The sequence below is a fragment of the Chenopodium quinoa genome, unplaced genomic scaffold (assembly GCF_001683475.1).
Source record: "Chenopodium quinoa cultivar QQ74 unplaced genomic scaffold, ASM168347v1, whole genome shotgun sequence".
NCBI classification, from domain to species: Eukaryota; Viridiplantae; Streptophyta; class Magnoliopsida; order Caryophyllales; family Amaranthaceae; genus Chenopodium; species Chenopodium quinoa.
The window spans coordinates 2,827,329-2,849,892 of NW_018744113.1; the positions used below are offsets into that span (position 1 = coordinate 2,827,329).

The 22,564-nt window shown below is 36.3% G+C and overlaps 1 protein-coding gene across 4 annotated transcripts in view; it reads left to right on the forward strand.

The window, feature by feature from the left end:
* The first annotated feature begins 554 nt into the window (after positions 1-554).
* Positions 555-22,564, forward strand: part of LOC110692501 — a 33,090-nt gene continuing 11,080 nt past the window's right edge. Inside the window, exons 1-3 of one of the 4 annotated variants that reach the window (XR_002505475.1) lie at positions 555-972; positions 2,574-2,670; positions 16,277-16,671. Coding sequence is in view for 2 of the 4 variants with exons in the window: in XM_021869518.1 (XP_021725210.1) it covers positions 18,111-19,226 (1,116 nt within the window). In the remaining 2 variants the exon portion in view is untranslated. Of the gene's footprint in view, positions 973-2,573; positions 2,671-16,276; positions 16,672-17,976; positions 19,298-22,564 lie in introns of those variants that run through there. The other 3 variants (XM_021869518.1, XM_021869519.1, XR_002505476.1) reach the window with 3 other exon arrangements.

The following is a 22,564-nucleotide window of genomic DNA, read 5'->3' on the forward strand; positions in this document are numbered from 1 at the left end:
ATTGCCTTAATACTTAGATTTCTTACATGCTTAAGCCTATAAATACCCCTTGTACCAATGCAAAAACTCACACAAAAATCCTCTATTTTCTCTCTTAAAAACCCCACGGTTTCCCCCTCCCCTCTCTCAGTTTTTGTGGACCACCACCACCACCACTTGCCATCGTCAAACACCGTCACCGCCACATGCAGCAGGTACTTTAGGGCGAGCTATTGCTGCCCATGTCGCCACTTCTTCTCCTCTTCTTCTTTCGGCTTTCACCTCTCACTAGTGAAAAAAAATCTTATTTATAACAAGTTATTCGTAACGGGCATATGAATTCCCGTTACAATTACATCATTTGTAACGGGAAAATTCAATGTCCTTTACAAAAAAGTTGTGACTTGTGCAGGAAAAGAGATATTTGTAACGGACAGATTGGTGCCTATTACGAATAACCGACTAATCGTAACCAACAAGTCTTGCCCGTTACAAATAGAAAAGTCAACAGAATTTTGACCTAGTTATTTGTAACCAACAAGGAGTGTCTGTTACGAATAAGGTTTCAAAATAAACCCTAAATTTTTAATTTCCCCTTTTCTCACTCTCTCTCTCTCAAAATATTTCCCCTCTCTCTCCAATATTGAACCAGCTCCCGCATCGTCCTCACCTGCTTCAACTCCATTGAAGCAACTCCAAGCTCAGTTCGATCTTTTCGGGTTGCCTATTTCTCTCTCCTGCTTTTATTTGCTCCTCTCATCCTTACTCTTCTCCTAAGCATCCTCCATTGAAGTGCACTTTGAGTTCTCCATTGAAGCGCACTCTAAGTTCTCCATTAAAGCGCACTCTGAGTTCTCGGTCTTCTCCAAACTCCGGTGGTCCCTCTCGTCGCGACTCCCTCTCTCACTCCCAAGCTCTCTCCATTGAAGCAGCTCAAGCTCTCAAGTTCTCGGTCCTGTAAGCTCGATCCTGCTCAAGAAATTCCCATCAATAGTAAGCTCAATTTGATGCTATCCTTCTCCCTCCTCCCCCAATTTCGTAACCCTTGTTTCAATTTGCTTAATTGCAATTACTTAATTATAGGGGTTTTTTTTCCCAAATTAATTGATTGATTTTACATGTTTAATTTGATTATTTGATTTTGCTGGGAAATTAAAATTAGTAATTACAATTAAACATTTAATAGTCTTATAATTTTGTTGATTGATTGATTGATTGATTGTAATAATTTTGATTACGAAGAATGTGATTGATTTGATGTCGTTTTTTAGTAGTGAATAATTTCTGGAAAATGTGGAAAGTAATTTATCTTGTTGATGTTAAAACTCGAGAGGAATACATGTATTACTTGTGAGTTGCCTTAAACTTGTACCAATCTTCGTATAATAGTGCACTAGAATGGCCTATGTGTATGGGGGCAAGGATTTTCAACGGCTACTATGGAAGGTGATTAGCTCTTTGGCTTTGATCACCATTGTAAAATTATGGTTATTTTAGATTTTAACACCTCATAAAAACCCGAAAATGGTTTTTAACACCTCCCAAAAAAAAAAGGGTATTAACACCATACAAATTTCCAAAATTGGTATCACCACCACTTAACGGTTTCCGCAAAAAAATTCTGTTAAATGTGGGTCCACAGTGACACGTGTCTATATTTTATTTGTTTAAAAAAATAAAAAACCTAAAACTACCCCCAGCCACCCCAGCCCCACCACCGCCGTCCCCAAACCTGCACCCTGCCGGCGCCCGGCTTCCCAGAGAATCGCCCGGCGCCAGCGACCCCACCCCCACCCCCCCTTTCCTCCTCCTACGCACCCCACCCCTTCCCTTTCCCCATCTTCGTTTCCCGACCCACAACCCCAAAACCACCCTAAACGCCCCCTCCCCCGGAAAACGCCCCTCCTACCCTTCCTCCTCCCCCGAAAACGCCCTCCCTCTCCTTTCCCCTCCTTAATCGATTCCCTACCACCCCAAACGAAACCCTTAAACTCGTTTAGGGTGGTTTTGGGGTTGTAGGCCGGGAACGAATATGGGGAAGGGAAGGGAAGGGGTGGGGTGCGTAGGTGGAGGAAAGGGGGGGTGGGGGTGGGGTCGCCGGCGCTGGGCGATTCTATGGGACGCCAGACGCCGGCAGGGGGTGGGTTGGGGGACGACGGTGGTGGGGCTGGGGTGGCTGGGGGTAGTTTTAGGTTATATTTTTTTCTTTTAAATTTTTATTTTAATTTTTTCTTTTTTAAAAAAATTTTTTTATTATTTTTTTTATCTTTTTGGCCAATAATAAAGCGACACGTGTCTATATGACCCCACTAAACGGATTTGTGAACGAAATCAGTTAAGTGATGGTAATACCCAATTTTTTGAAATTTGTTAAAATCAATTTTTTTTATGAGGGTGTTAAAAACCATTTTCCGGTTTTTGTGAGGTGTTAAAATCTAAAATTTCCTAAAATTATAGCTTGATTAATTTTGTAGCCTTTGTCATCTACCTTGCCATGATTTTTTTTTTTAAAACCTATTGATCCTGGTACTTGATTTGCTACAATAGAAACTTTAAATTTAGTTGTTTGCATTTTTCAAATATTTTTTGAGCAGGATACTGCATTCCCTTTGACAGAAAGAGATCGACTTGGACTCCGTGGTCTCCTGCCTCCTTGTATTATATCATTTGAACAACAATATGCCTGTTTCAGTAAGTCCCATTCCTCTTTTAACTATGCCTACTATATCTTGAGGTTTTTTATTATTTAATAACTTTTTCGGTGCAATCTCTGTTTGTACATCTAGAATAATGCGGTTGAAAAATGAAAATTCCACTAGTGATGTACTATATGATTTTATCAAAATTACATAAAATTGTGACTTGAATCAACCACACCAATTGTCTAATGTACTATCGTAGCTTTCATACTATCTGTCTCTGTGTAAAGACTAGTTGATGAAGAACTGTAGATGTAGCTATATTCCCTGGGGGTTTTAGGTGTAACTTGGTATAAAAATAAAATATGGACTAAGAGGATTTTTATGACCATCCTCAATTTATTCTTTTTTTTTTTTGAAACCATTTTCAAGTTATTCTCTACACAAATAACTTATTTTTTATGCCTATCCTTAATTAATTTTATTATTATTATCATTATTATTATTACTATTATTATTATTATTATTATTATTATGGTTTTATATAAAATTATCATTGCTGCTTTAATTAAATAAAATTAGAAAATTATTCAAGTTTTCTGAAAAAGAATTTCAATGATTCATGTCCATGTAATCTGGAGTTCTTTTTTTTTTTTAATTGTTATGATTAATTGATTACCTTATATTAATCAAGGTTTGGTGTTCTTAACAAGGGTGTTTGATTTCTTGTGTGTTTGCTAAGCAAGAAGTTAAGGTACGTTTATGTGGCTAGATACCTTTTAAAGTGATTAATTTGATTAACATGTTTTATGTGATTTTAAAGATGTTTGAATTGAATTGTGATTTATGTAATAAGTTTGAGCAACTAATGTTTAAATTAAGGAAATTAAGCATGTTTTAGAACTGATTTTAATATCATATTTTGAATGATTAAATTCTTTATCATGTTTAAAAAGTTTGGTTTGAAAGTGTGTTGAATAAAATAAAAAGGAGTAATTTTATTATAAAGGTTGATTTATTTAAAAGAGGAATTTCATGAGAATTATTGGGTTATAATTAAAGCTTTGCAAGCATGTTTAAAAACCCCCCTATGCGGATTTGGTTGATAAAACTATGGACTTTGGATGACCGGGTCTTTTCTCAAGGATAGCCTTTCTATATAATTAAAGATACTAACTTGGGGGGTGTGCACACTTAGGATGAATTGGATTTTTAATTTAAATGAATCGACTTTTGTTATTTGAAATATAATTTGAATTATTGAGTACTTGGGAATTTTTGGGAATTGGTTTGAAATTATTACATTAGAATTATTGAAATAAATATTGGAATTTCCTTGATTAATTTTTAAAGCATGTTTGATAGTAAATTGAGTTACTCTTTGTTACTTTAAAAGAATACTACAAGAGGGGGGGGGGAGTGAATTTTAGTTTGTGAGACTTGAGCTAACTTTTTGCGGAATTGATAATACTAAGCTACATGGAAAACCTCTTGGCCCTAACAAGAAGAAAAACCACGACCACTTGGGATTTTAGGAAAGATTCTTCACTATAACAGGGAAACAACCTATTACAAACTAAAGAATCAATCTTCAAGTTCCTCTACGAACATGAAGTTCCCAGCAGCAAGTCCCACTACTTGCCACTCTTCTCTCTCTTTCTCTCCTGAATTCTCTTAGAGTTCACTCAAACTCCCAATTCCCAAAATACAACTCAAATATAAAACTCTAGTGAAAGTAATTAAGAAAAACACTTAAGTGGAATGCGACTCTTGACTCTTTTGAAAACAAGAAAGAAAGATAAAAGTGTTTGAGCAAGGTGAAGTTATCCAGAAAATAACTTCGATATTTATAGGAAAACATAGCTTGGTGAAAACGCTACACTTCCCACCACTTACACCACCACTGCTGCATATCAACGCCACTACTCTTCGCCACTTCCAAATATTTCAATCATGTCCTAAAAACCAGGGCACGTTGAGCCTTAAGGAAGCAGTATATTTGTAAGTGGTGAAGACTGAATCAACAGTCAGTTGCGCAAGTTTAGGGAGTTAGTTTTTCAAAGATATTTTTCTGAAAATAAAAATATCAACATTAAAGGATAAAATCAGAAAAGATATTTTTCCAAACAAACTATCCTATTTTTTAGCGAGTCAATAATACTTATCCTTTTCAAACGCATTCCACTAAGCATTAATCCCTAATTAATTTTCACTTACATAAAACCTAAAATAGAAAATATTTCAGACTTTATTTTCTCTAAGAAGTCTCTGCTCCGAGTCTTCTTTCCTTAGCTTCTGATCCGAAGCTTTAGTTCCTTCATAGGAAATCTGCAACTGATCTCTTTTATTTTTAGCTCCTTGTGTTCCTTTGCCTTGAGTGTTTCCTGCAACTTATAAATAAACCACAAGACTAACAGAAATCATTAGTCCACTTATTTGACTTGTGTTATCATCAAAACATCAAGGGCAACAATATTCCCCCTTTTTTATGATGACAAACAAGGCAAATATGTTAGAGCAAAAATAAGTTAAGAGATCAATAAACTACTGTAAAACAAAATAAAAGATGAAAAGAATTTTGACTAAGAATCAGAGAGACACAAAACTTTTGAGGCAGAGATGGATGATAAGTGTGTAAGGTAGTTTGCCTATATACTTTCCCCCTTTTGGCATTATCAAAAGCACAATGTATATAGAAAATTATCTCAAGCACAACACCATAACATGGTCTAATGACAAGGCAGAGATCATATAAGCAATTCAAAGCAGAAAATATGCACAAAATATTAAAAAAACATCCATCAAAAACCAATGTTAGACATCGGCCAAAAGTGCATCAAATCCACAAGTTTAACAAAAAAACAGCAAATAATCCCTGTTTTAGTTACAGACCCAAAAGAAAATATTGTTCAGAAATAGAAAAATAAACACAAAAGCATCATCATCATAGGCTTTGGGAATAGGAAACAAGATTAGACTTCTTTTACAGTGAGATCATCAAGCTTATTCCTAATCTTCTCCACCACCTGCTTGATTGCTTCATCTTTGGCTTGAGCAACCTGGAGAAGTAAGGACTTGGCATCACCTGCACAGCTTGAGACAGCCTTTTCAAGAGACTCCACCATGTCAGAATTGGTCTTGAGTTCTGAGACAACATCTTTTAGCATTTTCTTCAACTCTTGAAGCTCAATTGTAACTGCTTCATTCAGCATTGCTGGAGAACTCATCTTAGGAAACCCTGTTTCCTTAGGAACTGACTTGGGAGATTCTGGAGGGGTAGGAACTATAGGCTCCTTTGCAATGTCCTATTCCCCTAGATCAATGAGAACATGATCTATTTCCTTATGAGCTTGTTTCTTTGACAGCCTCAGACTCTTTCTCTTCCTTCCCCCTGTCTCCAATTCCTCCTCTTCCTGTACACTAGATCTCAGACCCTTCTCCCTCTCTCTCTTTTTCTTTTCTCCTACTCTCTACATACTTCCCTCAACCACCTTTGACTTAGATGCTTCCTCTCAATTTTAGCCTCTTCTTCTCCTTCAGATTCTGCAGGCAACACTTCCAAACATCCGTAAATCACACGCAGACCTCGATTCTCAAGGAATGTTCTCTGAATATACTGATTGTTCCGTAGGTGCAGGGGTTTAAATTCAGAGAGATTGATTTGAAAGCTTTCAAAGATGGTGGTGAGGAGGTTGCCATACCCAATTTTCCAGTTTCGGGGTACGCAATGGGCTAGGTGCTGAATCATGATAGAAGGAAAATTGATGGGAATTTTGTGTTCAAGGCAATACATGAAGATACAGTCAAACTTGTTGGTTGAATCTCTTTTCTGGGTTCATGGGATAATATCATTGTGCACAATTTCAAACAGCAGTTTTTGGAGAGGGGTAAAGTTGTTGTGATTGACATAAGTGGCTTTAGGGTTTCCTTGGTAATGCTCAACAATTGACTCAATTGAGGTGTTAGGAAGAGGTTTCTACACAGATCCTTTAAAATACAACTCATAGCCAGCATTAGGAACATCAAATAACTCCCCTAAATACTCTGAATCAAACTCAATAGATTTTCCTAAGACTTTTCATGTAATTTTTCCTTTCTCACAAGAGAAGGACGCATGAAAATCTTTCAAAGCATCAGCATACAAAGGCTTATTAAAGCATTCACTCAACAAATAAGTCCAATTTTGAAACTCTATCAACTCAAGGAATTCATTGAACTTACAAGCTTTACACCATGGAAGATTCAAGCTCAAACCTGACACAAAATGCGTAGCATTATCTTCAAGCCGCTTGATCGCTGTTGTCTTATGTTTGTAGGAAACCCCCAATTCCTCGATCTCTTCTTCTTTGGGCTGTTGTTCTGGTTCCTCTTCCATTTTGGTTGTGTTTGGTGACGGAGGATACTCAAGAAGAAGTTGATGGAGAGTTTATGTGGTTTTATCTGTGGTAATTTCTTGGATTTTGACAGTAGAGGATTGTTCTTTGGCTAGGGTTTGGTTTTTTGTGAGATGTCCATGGGTGAGTATGAGTGAGGTTCTTTGTAAGGGAGAGGTATAATTGATTTAAGCGGTGTAAATTTCTCAGAATTACCCATGGTGAGGTTAGGTGAGGTGAATTATGATGATGCGTCACTTACATTTATAGCTTTGGGAAAATAAAAAGATAATTCTAGAATGTGAAATGTATTTTGCATGTAAAGGGATTATTTCAACAAAAGAGGATGAATATTGAATGTATCCATTAGATAAACCGTGTTTGATAAGATAAAAATTAAAAATTAAAAAAATTATCAAAACGATTAATTTTGTTGAATAGATAAACTTGTGAATATACAAATTAATGCACGGAACAAGTCAACATAGCTCATGCCACCAGTCAAGGATTTCAAGAATTATCATTTCTTTTATGCACAACTTTGAACATACATGCTTAAATCACCTGCCATATCTATGTAATTAAACATATCATTTTTGTGTGAGATAAAATGTACATCAGTTTGGAGATTTTACCTGAGGTAACATCAAGGCTTTTTCCTTAACACAACTTAATCATTCCAAGCTCCATCCTCATCATCTCGTGTCTTTCTCTATTTAAAGGCTTATTCAAAATATCAGCAATTTGGTTAAGTGTTTAACAAAATTCTAATTTAATTAAGCCTTTCTCAGCATTATCCTTTAAGAAGTGATGTCGAATATGAATATGCTTAACACGAGAGTGATGCACTGGATCTTTAGAGATACATATTGCACTTGTGTTATCACAGAAAATGGGAATGCAATCAAATTTTATACCAAAGTCTCTGAGTTGTTGTTTTATCCACAACACTTGAGAGCAGCAGGCAGTAGCAGCTACATATTCTGCTTCAGCAATAGATAAAGCTATTGTGTTCTGTTTCTTAGAACCCCATGAGACTAAGCATGGCCCTAGGAACTGGATGTACTTTTTTTATTTACTAGATCTCCTGTATAATCTGCATCTGCAAAACCTTTCAGTTCAAAAGAATCACTTCTAGGATAGAAGATACATAACTCATCAGTTCCTTTCAAGTATCTAAGTATCCTCTTTACATCAGTTAGGTGAGATTCCTTAGGATTCGACTGAAACCTGGCACATAATCCAACACTGAATTCAATGTCAGGTCTACTAGCAGTTAAGTATAATAAGGAACCTATCATACCTCTGTACATCTTTTAATCCACACTAGTTCCTGTTAGATCATCATCCAGTCTTGTGTCTGTTCCCATGGGTGTGTGATTTGTTTTTGCTTGATCAAGGTTGTACTTTTTCAGTAGTTCCTTGATATACTTTTGTTGATGAATTGAGATTTCTTTCTTTGTCTGCTTGATTTGTAGACCAAGGAAGAAGTTCAATTCTCCCATCATGCTCATTTCAAATTCACCACTCATGAGATCAGCGAAGTACTTGCACAAGACATCGTTAGTTGCACCAAAAATAATATCATCCACATAGATTTATACAACTAAAAGATCAGTTCCTTTTGATTTCAAAAACAAAGTTTTATCAACTTTTCCTCTCTTAAAATCATTTTGCTAAAGGAACTTAGAGAGCCTTTCATACCAGGCTCTTAGGGCTTGCTTAAGACCATAAAGGGCTTTGTCAAGCTTAAACACATGATTTGGAAATTTTGGATTTTCAAAACTAGGAGGTTGTTCTACATACACATCCTCCATCAAGTAACCATTGAGAAAAGCACATTTCACATCCATTTGGTAAAGTTTGAAACCCATGTAAGAAGCAAAAGCAATAAGTATTATAATAGCTTCTAATCTAGCTACAGGAGCAAAGGTTTCTTCGAAATCAATACCTTCCTGTTGGTTGTAGCCTTTTACAACTAAACGAGCTTTGTTCCTCACGATTGTCCCATATTCATCTAGCTTGTTCCTGAATACCCATTTGAGACCAATTATCTTCTTTTCCTTGGGTTTGGCTTTAAGATGCCAGACTTTGTTTCTTTCAAACTCGTTCAGTTCCTCTTGCATGGCTACAATCCAATCAGCATCTTCTAAGGCTTCCTGATGATTTCGAGGTTCCAGTATGGAGAGAAATGCATTAAATGCGCAGAAGTTCCTCATCTGTGATCTGGTCTGAGTTTCTCTGCCTATATAACTGATTATTAGATCGGTGGGATGAGATCCTTGATATTTGAAGGGTTTAGGCCAAAATTCTCTTGCCGGAACTCCGATTTGAGGAGTTTCTTGTTCTGCATTTCCACCTTCTTCTTCTGCTTCATGACCCTCGAGGATTTGCTCTTCACTGATCTGCTCTTCATTTGCTTGAGCTTCTTGATTTTTTTCCTTAGGATTTTCTGCAATCCCTTCCTTTGGATCTCTTTGCTCTGCTCTGGTTTGCTTATGAATTTCTTCTTCTTCATCCCTGTTTAATCCAATTTCAAAATCATTGTTATCATGTTCCTGCATGTTAATTCGGATGAAATACTAAAAGAGGGGGGTGAATTGTAGTATGTTCCTAGTGCCTACTTTTCGCGGAATATAAAACTGATTGCTGTTAGGAACTTAGACAATGCAAAGCGGATTTTACGAGGAAACCATCCAGGGCCAACTGGAAGTAAAACCTCGACCCTACCTTAGGGATTTCAAATACAAACCATTTCACTATAATAGGGCAAACACCAAGTTACAACCTATTAGACACGGACCTTTATTTCACAAGTTCCTCACTGGACTTGCTACTTGATAGGACCCTAACCTACCCAATCTAAGTACCACACTTAGAATCACTCGTACCACCAAAGTACTACACGTACTGCCAAAGCACTAAATACTTGTACCACCTAAGTACAAGACTCACAGCTTCACCTAGAAGCTTACACATTGCACTCTTACAATTATAACGAGAATCCTCACGAACTCTCACACCCCAATACATAAAACACTCAAAACCCTTTTTCCCAATTACAAGCTCTCAAAGAATAACTCTAAATACATATCAATGAATAAAGAGATAAAACTAATATGCTGGACACTTCAAGATCTGTCTGGAACTTACTGGACGAACTGTAACTGGAACCTGACTGGAACTTCGACCTGGAGGTTTGACTTAGCTTCGTGGTGAAGGATGAAACCATTAAGCACGACCACTAAGCTTCATCAGCCTCAACTTTGAATGAATACATATGAGCATATTTATAGTACACCCAAATTATTCTTTTCGTAAAAGATAAGTTTTATTAAAAGATAGAAATAAAAGATATTTTCCAAAAATAAGTTTTCCAAAAATATATCTTTTGTTAAGAATATATTCTATCAATAATAATAAGATATATTTACCATAAAATCAGATTTTATCTAAATCTTATATTTTCCAAATATACTAATATATCTTTTAACAAAAGATATACTTACCATATCTTTTTACAAAAGATATACTTGCCATATCTTTTTATAAAACATATACTTACCATATCTTTTTACAAAAGATATATTTACCATATCTTTCAACAAAAGATGTACTTGCCATAAAATTAGATTTTATTTAAAACTTATTTTACTAAAAATATTTTCCAAAAATAATTATCTTTTTCCAAAAGGGATTTATTAGAAAATAAATATTTTTATTCTGTAAAACCAAATCCCTAAAAGATATGCGCGTATTAGGTAAATATTTATATCATTAAATTCGACCTGCGACCTTTAACGACGTGCAGACCTAAGTTCCAATTAGGTTCTGGAACTCTGACAGTCTCTGAGTTCCTGACAAGTCAGTAACTCTAATTTCATTGACTATCATGAATTCACCTTGGTTCTTTAGACTTGTTCCAGACTGACTTTTATGTCCAACATACTTACATGAATCCTAGAGCGACATACTTCGATTTCTCCGTCTTCATGTTGTTTCTTTGAAACACTTGTTCTGGAATCTTGTAATATTGATGTATTCTATATCTCGGGGCAAGTTCCTGTTAGGGAACTTAGATAGTTCTTGTTAGAGAACTAAGTTCCTTTTAGGGAACTCTTCATGTACCTGCTAGGGAACATGGAACTCTTCATGAACCTGTTAGGGAACATGCTCCGGCTTTCGTGGGAAAGCCTGCCGAAAGTTCCTTCTGGATCTTGTTAGAGAATACCTTCAGGTTCCTTCGTGGTTTGGTTCTCATGGGAGAACCTGCTTTAGGTTCATTCATTCTCTCTTGTTCCTCTTGAAGTCTTCTATGTTCTAACCCATTGACTTCACCTAAGTCAATTCCTGTCTTCACATAAACACTTAAGAGAAACATTAGATTGAAGTTTGTTTGTCATAAACAAACTTCAAGTGAGAGAACTAATTAAACTTAAAGCTTATGTAAATACTCTTACACATATACAACTCATGTATTCATAGTGTACTTACCTTATGAAGCTAACATATGCAAACACTTATTTACATAGTTACCTTCATGGTTCTTTAGCCATCATCATGTTTATCAACCATAACACTCATCATTGTTCTTGTTTCTCTATTTGCTCAGGTTCCTTATATATATATATGTGACTGCTCAGGTTCCTTGTATCCTGTTCCAAGTATAACTTGTTCTTTCTATGCACAACTTAACAAACACATTAGATAGATGATCATCATTAGTTTACAATCATCAAAACCTAATTACTCAACACTGCACATTCATAAAAGAGTTAGATTCATCAAATATGATATGGATGCTTTCTTTGACACACAAAGAGTTCTTGTTGTAAACTCTATAAGCTTTGCTGTTTGAGGTATAGCCAAGGAATATAACCTCTTCACTTCTCTCATCGAACTTTCCCAAGTTCCTCTTTCCATTATTATGAACAAAACACTTGCATCCAAAGGCTCTGAGATGAGAGATATTTGGCTTCCTCCCTTTGAAAAGTTCATAGGGAGTCTTGTTAGTTATGACTCTGATGGTTACTCTGTTAATTATGTAGCATGCTGTGTTGACGGTTTCAGCCCAGAAGTTCCTTGGCAGTGAGCTTGTGATCAACACTGTTCTTGCCATATCCTCTAGTGTTCGATTCTTCCTTTTAACCACTCCATTCTGTTGAGGAGTCCTAGGAGCAGAGAAATTATGGTTTATGCCTTGTTCCTAACAAAACTCATCAAATTTTGAATTTTCGAACTCTGTACCATGGTCAGATCTTAGATGGATTATTGAGAATCCACTTGTTTTCTGCACATGTTTGGAAAATGCTACAAATTCATCAAAGGTCTCATTTTTACTTGTTAGAAAAATCACCCAAGTAAATCTAGAGTAATCATCAACTATAACTAACACATATTTCTTGCCACTTCTAATTTGGACTCTCATGGGACCACATAAATCCATATGAATAATTCTAATGGCTTAGTGGTACTGACCATCTTTTTGGATCTAAATGAGCTTCGGACATGCTTTCCTTTTACACAGGCATCACAAATTTTATCATTCAGGAACATGATAGAGGGTAGTCTTACAACCAAGTCCTTTGACCTGAGTTTATCAATTAAAGCATAGCTAGCATATCCAAAGCGTTTGTGCCAAAGTAGAGAGTCATCTTCAATAACACTCAAGTATGTAAGGCTACTCTTTGAGATTGAGACAAGGTCAACCACATAGGTATTTCCTCTTCTCGTTCCTTTTAGAATAACCTTCCCTGATCTGTTATTGAAGATATGACATTCATCAGAAGTAAAGCTTACCGAGTTTCCTCTATCACAGAATTGTGATATGCTGAGTAGATTGTGCATCAAACCCTCGACCAGGAACACATTTTCTATTGCATGGGAGGTTGACTTTCCAATTTTGCCTTTGGAAATGATTTCTCCTTTCTTGTTGTCTCCGAAAGTCATTGTTCCTCCTGGATAGGTCTCTAGTGAAAGGAATTTTGATTTGTCTCCTATCATATGCTTTGAACAACCGCTGTCGAGGTACCATAGGTTGCTCCCCCTCACTAGGACCTGCAAAAAAACTTAAGTGTTAGTTTCAGGAACCCCGGGATCCTTGTGTTCCTTTGATGTTGATGCAATATCAGTTTTCTTTACCCATACTTGTTTAGCATTTTTTTTATCATGTTCCAATTTCTTTCTACAATCAGATTGTAAATGTCCAGTTTTTCCACAGAAAGTACAAACTTTGCTACTAGGTAAATCTACATATTTTTTCTGTTTCCATTTCCTTTTGGACTCATACCCAAGTCCCTCAGTTCTCTTGACTTGAGCATCCTTGATCCATTTAGGAGTAGCATTAGGATCAATGCTTCTATTCTTTCTACCCTGCAGTTCCTTTTCCAGTTTATCTTTGTGAGATTTTAAATTCTCAAGATCTAGCTTGAGTTTTTCAAAATCAGCATTGAATTTTAGCATGGAATCATTTGAGGAACCACTAGAATTAATATCAGCATTAATTAGTTTATACTGTGAAAGTTCGACATTTAACAAGACATTTTCCTTTTTAACACTTTCAAGCATTTCAGACATGAGAAGATATTTGTCATGCAACTCTCCAAATCTGGTTTGAATATGATTTCTTGCTGTTTCCAGCCAAGCACTGTGATCTTTCTAGATTTGCAGAACCTTTTGACACTCGTTCCTTTGCATGCATTCATCACTTAGATTTATTTCCATTTCAACAATAAGATCAATTAAAGCATCTTTGGATAAGGATCTAAGTTTAGCATTATCAAAGTTACTTTCACTTACCTCCTTTTCCAGTTCCTTGAGGTATGCACGCCTGTCATCTGACTTTACCATCAAGCAAAGATTGGCAGTTTCCTCTTCAGGTTGATCTTCATCTTCCTCACTTTCAGAGTCTCCCCAAGCAGCAATCATTGCTTTCTTGACATCGGTTTTCGAGAAAGGAGTCTTGTATTTCTCTTTTCCTTGTTCTTTGAACTTCCCTTTTCCCTTCTCAATATCCCATTGAGGACAGTCTCTGATAAAGTGGTCAGAGTCTCCCCAAGCAGCAATCATTGCTTTCTTGACATCGGTTTTCGAGAAAGGAGTCTTGTATTTCACTTTTCCTTGTTCTTTGAACTTCCCTTTTCCCTTCTCAATATCCCATTGAGGACAGTCTCTGATAAAGTGGTCAGTTGATCCACATTTGTGACATCCATAGTCTGGTTTGGAGTTAGAAGACTTCTTTTGAAAGTTCATGGAGTTCCGTCCGTTCCTGTTGAACATTCGTTTGAATCTTCTGACTAGCATTGCTGCTTCTTCTTCATCCACTTCTGATTCCTCCTGGTGAGCTTTCAGTGCTAGCCCTTTGTTCTTGTTTCCTTCACTGTTACTGGTTCCTAGATGAAGCTCATGTGTCATGAGGGAACCAGCAAGTTGTTCAATGTTGAACGTTGTGAAGTCCTTTGTTTCCTGAAGGGCAGTCACCTTAGCTCTCCAACGCTCGTCTTGAGGAAGACTTCTTAGCACTTTTCTGACCTGCTCATCAGTAGGAATTTTTCTACCAAGAGAAACTAATTCATTAATAATGTTAGTGAATCTAGTAAGCATTTCCTGGATAGATTCTTTGGGTTGCATCTCAAAACGTTCATACTTAGACATGAGTAAATCGATTTTAGAACGTTTCACTACATTAGTTCCTTCATGAGTTACTTGAAGGAGATCCCAAATTTCCTTTGCGTCCTTGCACCCCATAACATGATTGTGTTCATGTGGTCCAAGCCCACAATGAAGCAGTTTCACAGCCATTGCATTGATTTCCATTTTATCAAAGTCTTCTTTATCATATTCAGACATTGGTTTAGGAATTACCTCGTTTTGAGCATTGGTTTTGGTTACCTCGAAGTCTCCTACTTCGATAACTCTCTAGACCTGATAATTTTCTGCTTTGATGAAGATCTCCATTATATTCTTCCAATAGGTATAGAATTTTGACATAGGAGGTCGTTGAGTAGAGTACCCTTCTTCAAGATTTTCATGAGTATTCATCTTGTACCAAGATTCTCCTCTTCAGGGTGTCCTGAATTCGAGAGGATTAGGCTCTGATACCAATTGTTACTTTAGAAGAATACTACAAGAGGGGGCGGTGAATTGTAGTTTGTGAGAATTGAGCTAACTTTTTGCGGAATTGATAATACTAAGCTACAGGAACTTAAAGTAAACACAGAGAGATTTTACGTGGAAAACCTCTTGGCCCTAACAAGAGGAAAAACCACGACCACTTGGGATTTTAGGAAAGATTCTTCACTATAACAGGGCAAACAACCTATAACAACCTAAAGAATCAATCTTCAAGTTCCTCTACGAACTTGAAGTTCCCAGCAGCAAGTCCCACTACTTGCCACTCTTCTCTTCTTTCTCTTTCTCTACTGAATTCTCTTAGAGTTCACTCAAACTCCCAATTCCCAAAATACAACTCAAATATAAAACTCTAGTGAAAGTAATTAAGAAAAACACTTTAGTGGAATGCGACTCTTGACTCTTTTGAAAACAAGAAAGAAAGACAAAAGTGTTTGAGCAAGGCAAAGTTATCCAGAAAATAACTTCGATATTTATAGGAAAACATTTCTTGGTGAAAACGCCACACTTCCCACCACTTACACCACCACTGTTGCATATCAATGCCACTACTCTTCACCACTTCCAAATATTTCAATCATGTCCTAAAATCAGGGCACGTTGAGCCTTAAGGAAGCAGTATATTTGTAAGTGGTGAAGACTGAATCAACAGTCATTTGCGCAAGTTTAGGGAGTTAGTTTTTCAAAGATATTTTTCTGAAAATAAAAATATCAACATTAAAGGATAAAATCAGAAAAGATATTTTTCCAAACAAACTATCCTATTTTTAGCGAGTCAATAATACTTATCCTTTTCAAACGCATTCCACTAAGCATTAATCCCTAATTAATTTTCACTTACATAAAACCTAAAATAGAAAATATTTCAGACTTTATTTTCTCTAAGAAGTCTCTGCTCCGAGTCTTCTTTCCTTAGCTTCTGCTCCGAAGCTTTAGTTCCTTCATAGGAACTCTGCAACTGATCTCTTTTATTTTTAGCTCCTCGTGTTCCTTTGCCTTGAGTGTTTCCTGCAACTTATAATAAACCACAAGACTCACAGAAATCATTAGTCCACTTATTTGACTTGTGTTATGTTGATGTTTAAAGGTTTTGATGATGAGGAACTTAAGTTACAGCAAACTCATCTCATAAAGACTTTTCAAGTGTTTGTGTAGCCTAGGTGAAATTGATCTTTGAGATGGAAGAAGTAACTAAAGCTGAGAAGACTTGAAGGAGTTCTTTATCAAGAAAGTTATTCAATATAAAAGAAGAGTTCCCTAACAGGAACTGAGTTCCCTCACAGGAACGTTCCTTCACAGGAACTTGAAGATTGCTGACTAAGATCTTTGGAGGAACTTAGTAAGCGTGGAGTCCAAGTAAACCTATCAGAACAAGAATACAACGCAGCAATGTTTTAGTTAAGATTTTATCTTCTAGATTCATTGTTAAATATGTTAAGTAGGATATGCATGAAACTTATTAGATGTGTGACAGTTAGCTTGGCAAATAAATTAAAATCGGAAAAGATAAAAGATAGAAATCGGAAAAAGATTTTCTTTAAATATGTATCTCTTAAAATCAGTTTGTTAAAAAGATATTATGCTTTTTAATTCAATATTTCTATCTTATTTTCTGAAAAGATTTTCTTCAAAGGATTTAATTAAAAAACCGTGTTTTAAGATAAGTTAAGTTTTACTTATTTATCTTTATGTAAACCTACTGTATACAGGTAATACTCGTATAAATAGTAGAGAATAACATGAGCCTAGGTTTTTGTGAGTTTTATGCGTGAAGAATTTACAGAGCTATAGTCGTGTGAGTTTGCCAAGCTTATCATACTGTCATATAAGTTTCGGGTCTCATGCATAGCTTGCCGATCATATACTAGGTGTTAATTCTTGTATTTGGTTTTGGGTTTATTAGGGTGAGAGTATTTTTATCATTGCATACAGAGAGAGCTTCCGGTGAGAAGGGGGAAGATCTATACTTAGGGAGTACGAGAGAGTTTGAGTGTGGGACTCAGACTGGGAAGAACAGTGATCTGTTCTGTAGCAAGTTCGAGTGGAAACTTGTGAGTAGAGGCTGATTTATAATAGGTTGTAACTTGGTGTTTGCCCTATTATAGTGGAAGTATTTGTGTTTGAAATCCCTAAGGTAGGGTCGAGGTTTTACTTCTAGTTGGGCACTAGAAGGTTTCCTCGTAAAATCTGTGTGCATCGCAAGTTCCTATTTTGTTCTGTTTTATATTTGCAAAATTATTATTTAGGAACTCAACTACAATTCACCCCCCCTCTTGTAGTGTTCATCTCAATTAACAATTGGTATCAGTGCACGGTTCTCACGTGCAAGCAGATTATATTGCTGAGTAAGTTCCTGGAGAGATGAATTACAAGGAGAAACTTGAAGAAGGGTACTCTACCCAACGTCCACCTATGCTCAACGGTAAGTTTTATGCCTACTGGAAGAACAGGATGGAGATATTCATCAAGGCCGAAAATTACCAGGTTTGACGTGTAATTGAAACTGGTGATTTTGAAATAACTCAAACCAATGACAAGCATGAGGTAGTTTCTAAATCTATTTCTAATTATGATAAAGAAGATTATCAGAAACTTGAAATGAATGCTTTAGCTATAAAGTATCTGCACTGTGGACTTGGACCCCATGAACATAATCGTATCATGGGATGCAAGTCTGCCAAACAGATTTGGGATTTGTTACAGGTAACTCATGAAGGTACTAACGAGGTAAAACGTTCTAAAATAGACTTATTGATGTCTAGGTATGAAAGGTTTGAAATGCAATCTAAAGAAACCATAGAAGAGATGTTTACTAGATTCAATGATATTATTAATGAACTGAACTCCCTTGGCAGGCAAATTCCTATTGATGAACAGGCAAGAAAAATCCTGAGAAGCCTACCACAAGATGAACGCTGGAGATCCAAGGTTACTGCCATGCAGGAAGATAAGGACTTTACTAAGTTCAATATGGAACAACTAATCATTGATGACTCATGAACTTCATCTGAGTTCCAACATTGAAAGTTCCAGAAATAAAGGTTTGGCACTCAAGGCTGGAGACTCAGAAGGATCAGAAGTTGATGAGGAAGAGATGGCTATGCTAGTGAGGAAATTTAAGAAGATGATGAAAAATAGGAAGTTTGACAGGAACAAGAAGTATACAAGTTCCAGAAACACAACGTGTTTCAAGTGTGGATCAAAGGATCATTTTATCAAAGATTGTCCTGTTCAGGATGGAGAGAAAGGCAAGACTAAAGGCAAGGAGCAATCCAAAGAGTCAAGAGTCTACAAGCCTTACTTCACCAAGGACAACGTTAAGAAAGCCATGCTTGCTGCTTGGGGAGATACAGATTCAGAAGAAGAAGAGGAGGATCAACCATCAGAAGAAACTGCTCATTTATGTCTAATGGCAAAAATTGATGAAGCTGCCAAGCTAAAGGAGCTTGAGTCTAAGGTATGGTTCTCTTACAATCAATTAATACATATGTCTAAAGAGAATCTAATAGATACTGTTTTGGAAATTCAAGAAGATCTAAAAGAATTGCATAGATCCAAACATCTAAGTGATAAAGCTTTGATAACTTACAAAGAGAACAGTGAATGGGTTGATAACATGAAGTTTGACATTCAATACAGGTTCTTCAGTCTGTTTAATGACAATAAAATTCTAAAAGAGACTCTAGAGAACTTAAAACAAGATAACATACTCTTGAATGTGGAATTGTCTTTGTTAAAACTGAGTGTTGACACTCCTAACTCTGAAGTTCCTCCACCGACTGATTATCAGAATTTTGAAAAATTGAAACATGATTTAGAAGAGTTAAAAATGGATAAGGCACGTCTTGAGGGGGAACTTGAGAGGGCTAGGAAAGGTAAACAACCAATAGAGTATAGAGTTCCTGATTGGATCACTAAGGCTCAAACTAAGAATACTGAAGTTTTGGGTTTTAAAAAGAAGTTCCAGAAAGAAAAGAAGTATGTCAACTTGCCCAGTAGCATTGTTTGTTATTTCTGTGGCAATACAGGGCATAAGCAAGCTAAGTGCCCTAAGAAAGAACAAAGCACTCAGAAGAAAATCAAACATGTAAACAAATCTGGGTAAAGAAAAATGAATCAACCCATGTTACACAGGAACCTAAGGAAACATGGGTTCCTGACTCTAACGTTTAAATTCTTCTCGCAGGTTCCAGTGAGGGGGAACAACACTTGGTACCTCGACAGTGGTTGTTCTAAGCACATGACTGGAGACAAAACTAGATTTCTCTCACTGGATGGATGCCTACTATGGTGGAACTGTGACCTTTGGTGATAATATGAAAGGTGATATAATTGCTATTGGTAAGATAGGAAGCTCACGTTCCCATGCTATTGATAATGTATTTTTGGTCGAGGGCCTCAAGCACAATTTGTTAAGTATTTCTCAGTTTTGTGACAAAGGTAACTCTGTTAGTTTTACTTCAAATAAGTGTAGAATCATCCACAATGACACTGGGAACATTATTTTAGAAGGAACTCGAAAGGGGAACACATATGTTGTGGATCTTAACGAGGTTCCTAACAGTAGTTTAACATGTCTTAGTGTTATTGAGGATGATCCTCTTTTATGGCACAAAAGATTTGGTCATGCAAGCTTTTCTTTACTTGATAAACTAAGATCTAAGAACTTAGTGGAAGGACTTCCTTGCATTAAGTTCCTGTATGATAAAGTGTGTGAAGCTTGTGCTAAAGGTAAACATACCCGAATTTCTTTCAAGTCCAAAAAGATGGTAAGTACCAAAATACCTTTGGAACTCATTCATATGGATCCTTGTGGTCCAATGAGAATCCAAAGCAGAAGTGGTAAGAAATATGTAATGGTTATTGTTGATGATTTTTCAAGGTTCACTTGGGTTTTCTTTCTTGTAAGCAAGGATGAAACGTTTGATGAGTTTGTGGCTTTTGTTAAGAAAGAACAGAGAAGAACAGGTAATCAGTTGATACATCTTAGATCTGACCATGGAACAGAATTTGAAAATTCAAAATTTGATGAATTTTATGCTGAGTATGGTATGGATCACAATTTCTTTGCCCCAAGAACTCCACAACAAAATGGAGTAGTGGAACGCAAGAATAGGAGTCTTGAAGACATGGCAAGGACAATGTTGATATCAAGCAGGCTGCCTAGGAATTTCTGGGTTGAGGCAGTGAACACAACATGTTATATACTCAACAGAGTATCTGTTAAGGCCATCACCAACAAAACTCCCTATGAACTTATGAAAGGGAGAAAACCTAATATCTCTTACTTTAGATCTTCTTGTTGCAAATGTTTTGTTCACAATAATGGTAAAATGAACTTGGGAAAGTTTGATGAACGTAGTGACGAGGCAGTTTTCCTAGGATATGCCTCAAATAGTAAAGCTTATAGAGTTTATAATAAAAGAACAATGTGTGTTGAGGAGTCTGTACATATTATATTTGATGAGACTGAAAATTTGGTTGATGTAAAGGATTGTGATGATGATTTCGAAATTGGACTTGTGCGTAAGCAAAATCCAGATGAGGAACTAGCATCACTACAGAAGCAGCATGGTGAAGTTGCAGAAGTAACGAATAATGAAACAAATGTTGAACCAGAGTTAGAGAATGCACCAGAAACTCCACTTCAAGAACAGACTGAAAATCTTAATGAAAACCAAAATGTGGAAACTCCTGAAGAAGTTCAACCCGAGTTCCAGAATCAAGTTCCTACAGAAGAACCAGTCAACAATAATGAAGAGAGGATGTACCCAATCAAAGATTTCACTCCAAGGCCCTGGAAATATCAGAAATCTCATCCAGTTGACACAATCATGAGTGACATCACAAAAGGAACTCAAACCAGATCTCAGCTTAGGAACTTCTGTGCATTCAATACATTCCTTTCTTCCATGGAACCTAAAAATTATGTTGAGGCTTTAACTGACGCAGACTGGATTAATGCTATGCAAGCTGAACTAAATGAATTTGAAAGAAATAAAGTTTGGCATCTGGAACCTAGACCTAAAGACAAGAAGTCCATTGGACTAAAATGGGTATTCAGAAACAAACTAGATGGACATGGTATTATTGTTAGGAACAAAGCTAGACTAGTTATACAAGGTTTCAACCAGCAAGAAGGAATTGACTATGAAGAAACATTTGCACCTGTAGCCAGGTTAGAAGCTATTCGTTTACTTATTGCTTTTGCTGCTTATATGGGTTTTAGGCTGTACCAGATGGATGTCAAATGTGCATTCTTAAATGGATACTTAAATGAGGAAGTCTATGTGGAACAGCCTCCTGGATTTGAAAATCTAGAGTTCCCAAACCATGTCTATAAGCTTGACAAGGCTCTTTATGGGTTAAACCAAGCTCCTAGAGCATGGTATGAAAGATTATCTAAGTTCCTTTTGGCTAATGGTTTTAAACGTGGTAAAATTGATAAAACATTGTTTTTAAAGTCAAATGGAACCGATATCTTAGTTGTACAAATTTATGTTGATGATATTTTATTGTGCAACTAACGAATCTCTGTGCAAGTATTTTGCTGACGTTATGAGTGGAGAATTTAGAAATGAGCATGACTGGAGAATTAAATTTCTTTCTTGGTTTGCAAATTAAGCAAACTGAAGAGGGAATTATGATTCATCAGCAAAAATATATTAAGGAACTGATCAAGAAATACAAGTTGGAAAATGCCAAAACCAACAATACTCCTATGGGAATTGCTACTAGATTGGATGAAGATCCATCTGGAACTTGCATTGATCAATCTATGTATCGAGGTATGATAGGCTCACTACTTTATCTAACAGCTAGTAGACCTGACATATCTTTTAGTGTAGGTCTGTGTGCCAGGTTCCAAGCAAATCCAAAGGAGTCTCACTTGACAGCAGTAAAAAGAATCCTTAGATACCTGAAAGGAACTGACAATTTGAGTCTCTTCTATCCTAGAAGTGATTCTTTTAATTTGAATAGTTTTACAGATGCTGACTATGCAGGTGACTTTGTAAACAGGAAAAACACTTCAGGTATGGTACAGTTTTTAGGACCTTGTTTAGTTTCTTGGGGTTCCAAGAAGCAAAACACAGTTGCTTTATCTACAGCAGAAGCTGAGTATGTAGCTGCAGCAGCATGTTGCTCACAAGTCTTATGGATAAAACAACAAGTCAGAGATTTTGGTATTATTTTTTATTGTGTGCCTATTTATTGTGATAATACAAGTGCTATATGTATTTCTAAAGATCCAGTTCAACACTCAAAGGTAAAACATATCCACATTAGGCATCACTTTCTTAAAGATAATGTGGAGCCAGGGAATATTAAGTTAGAATTTTGCCAAACTGAAAATCAAACTGCAGATATTCTAACCAAACCCTTGAAAAGAGAAAGATTTGAGAAATTGAGACTGGAACTTGGAATGATCAAGCTGAAGTACTA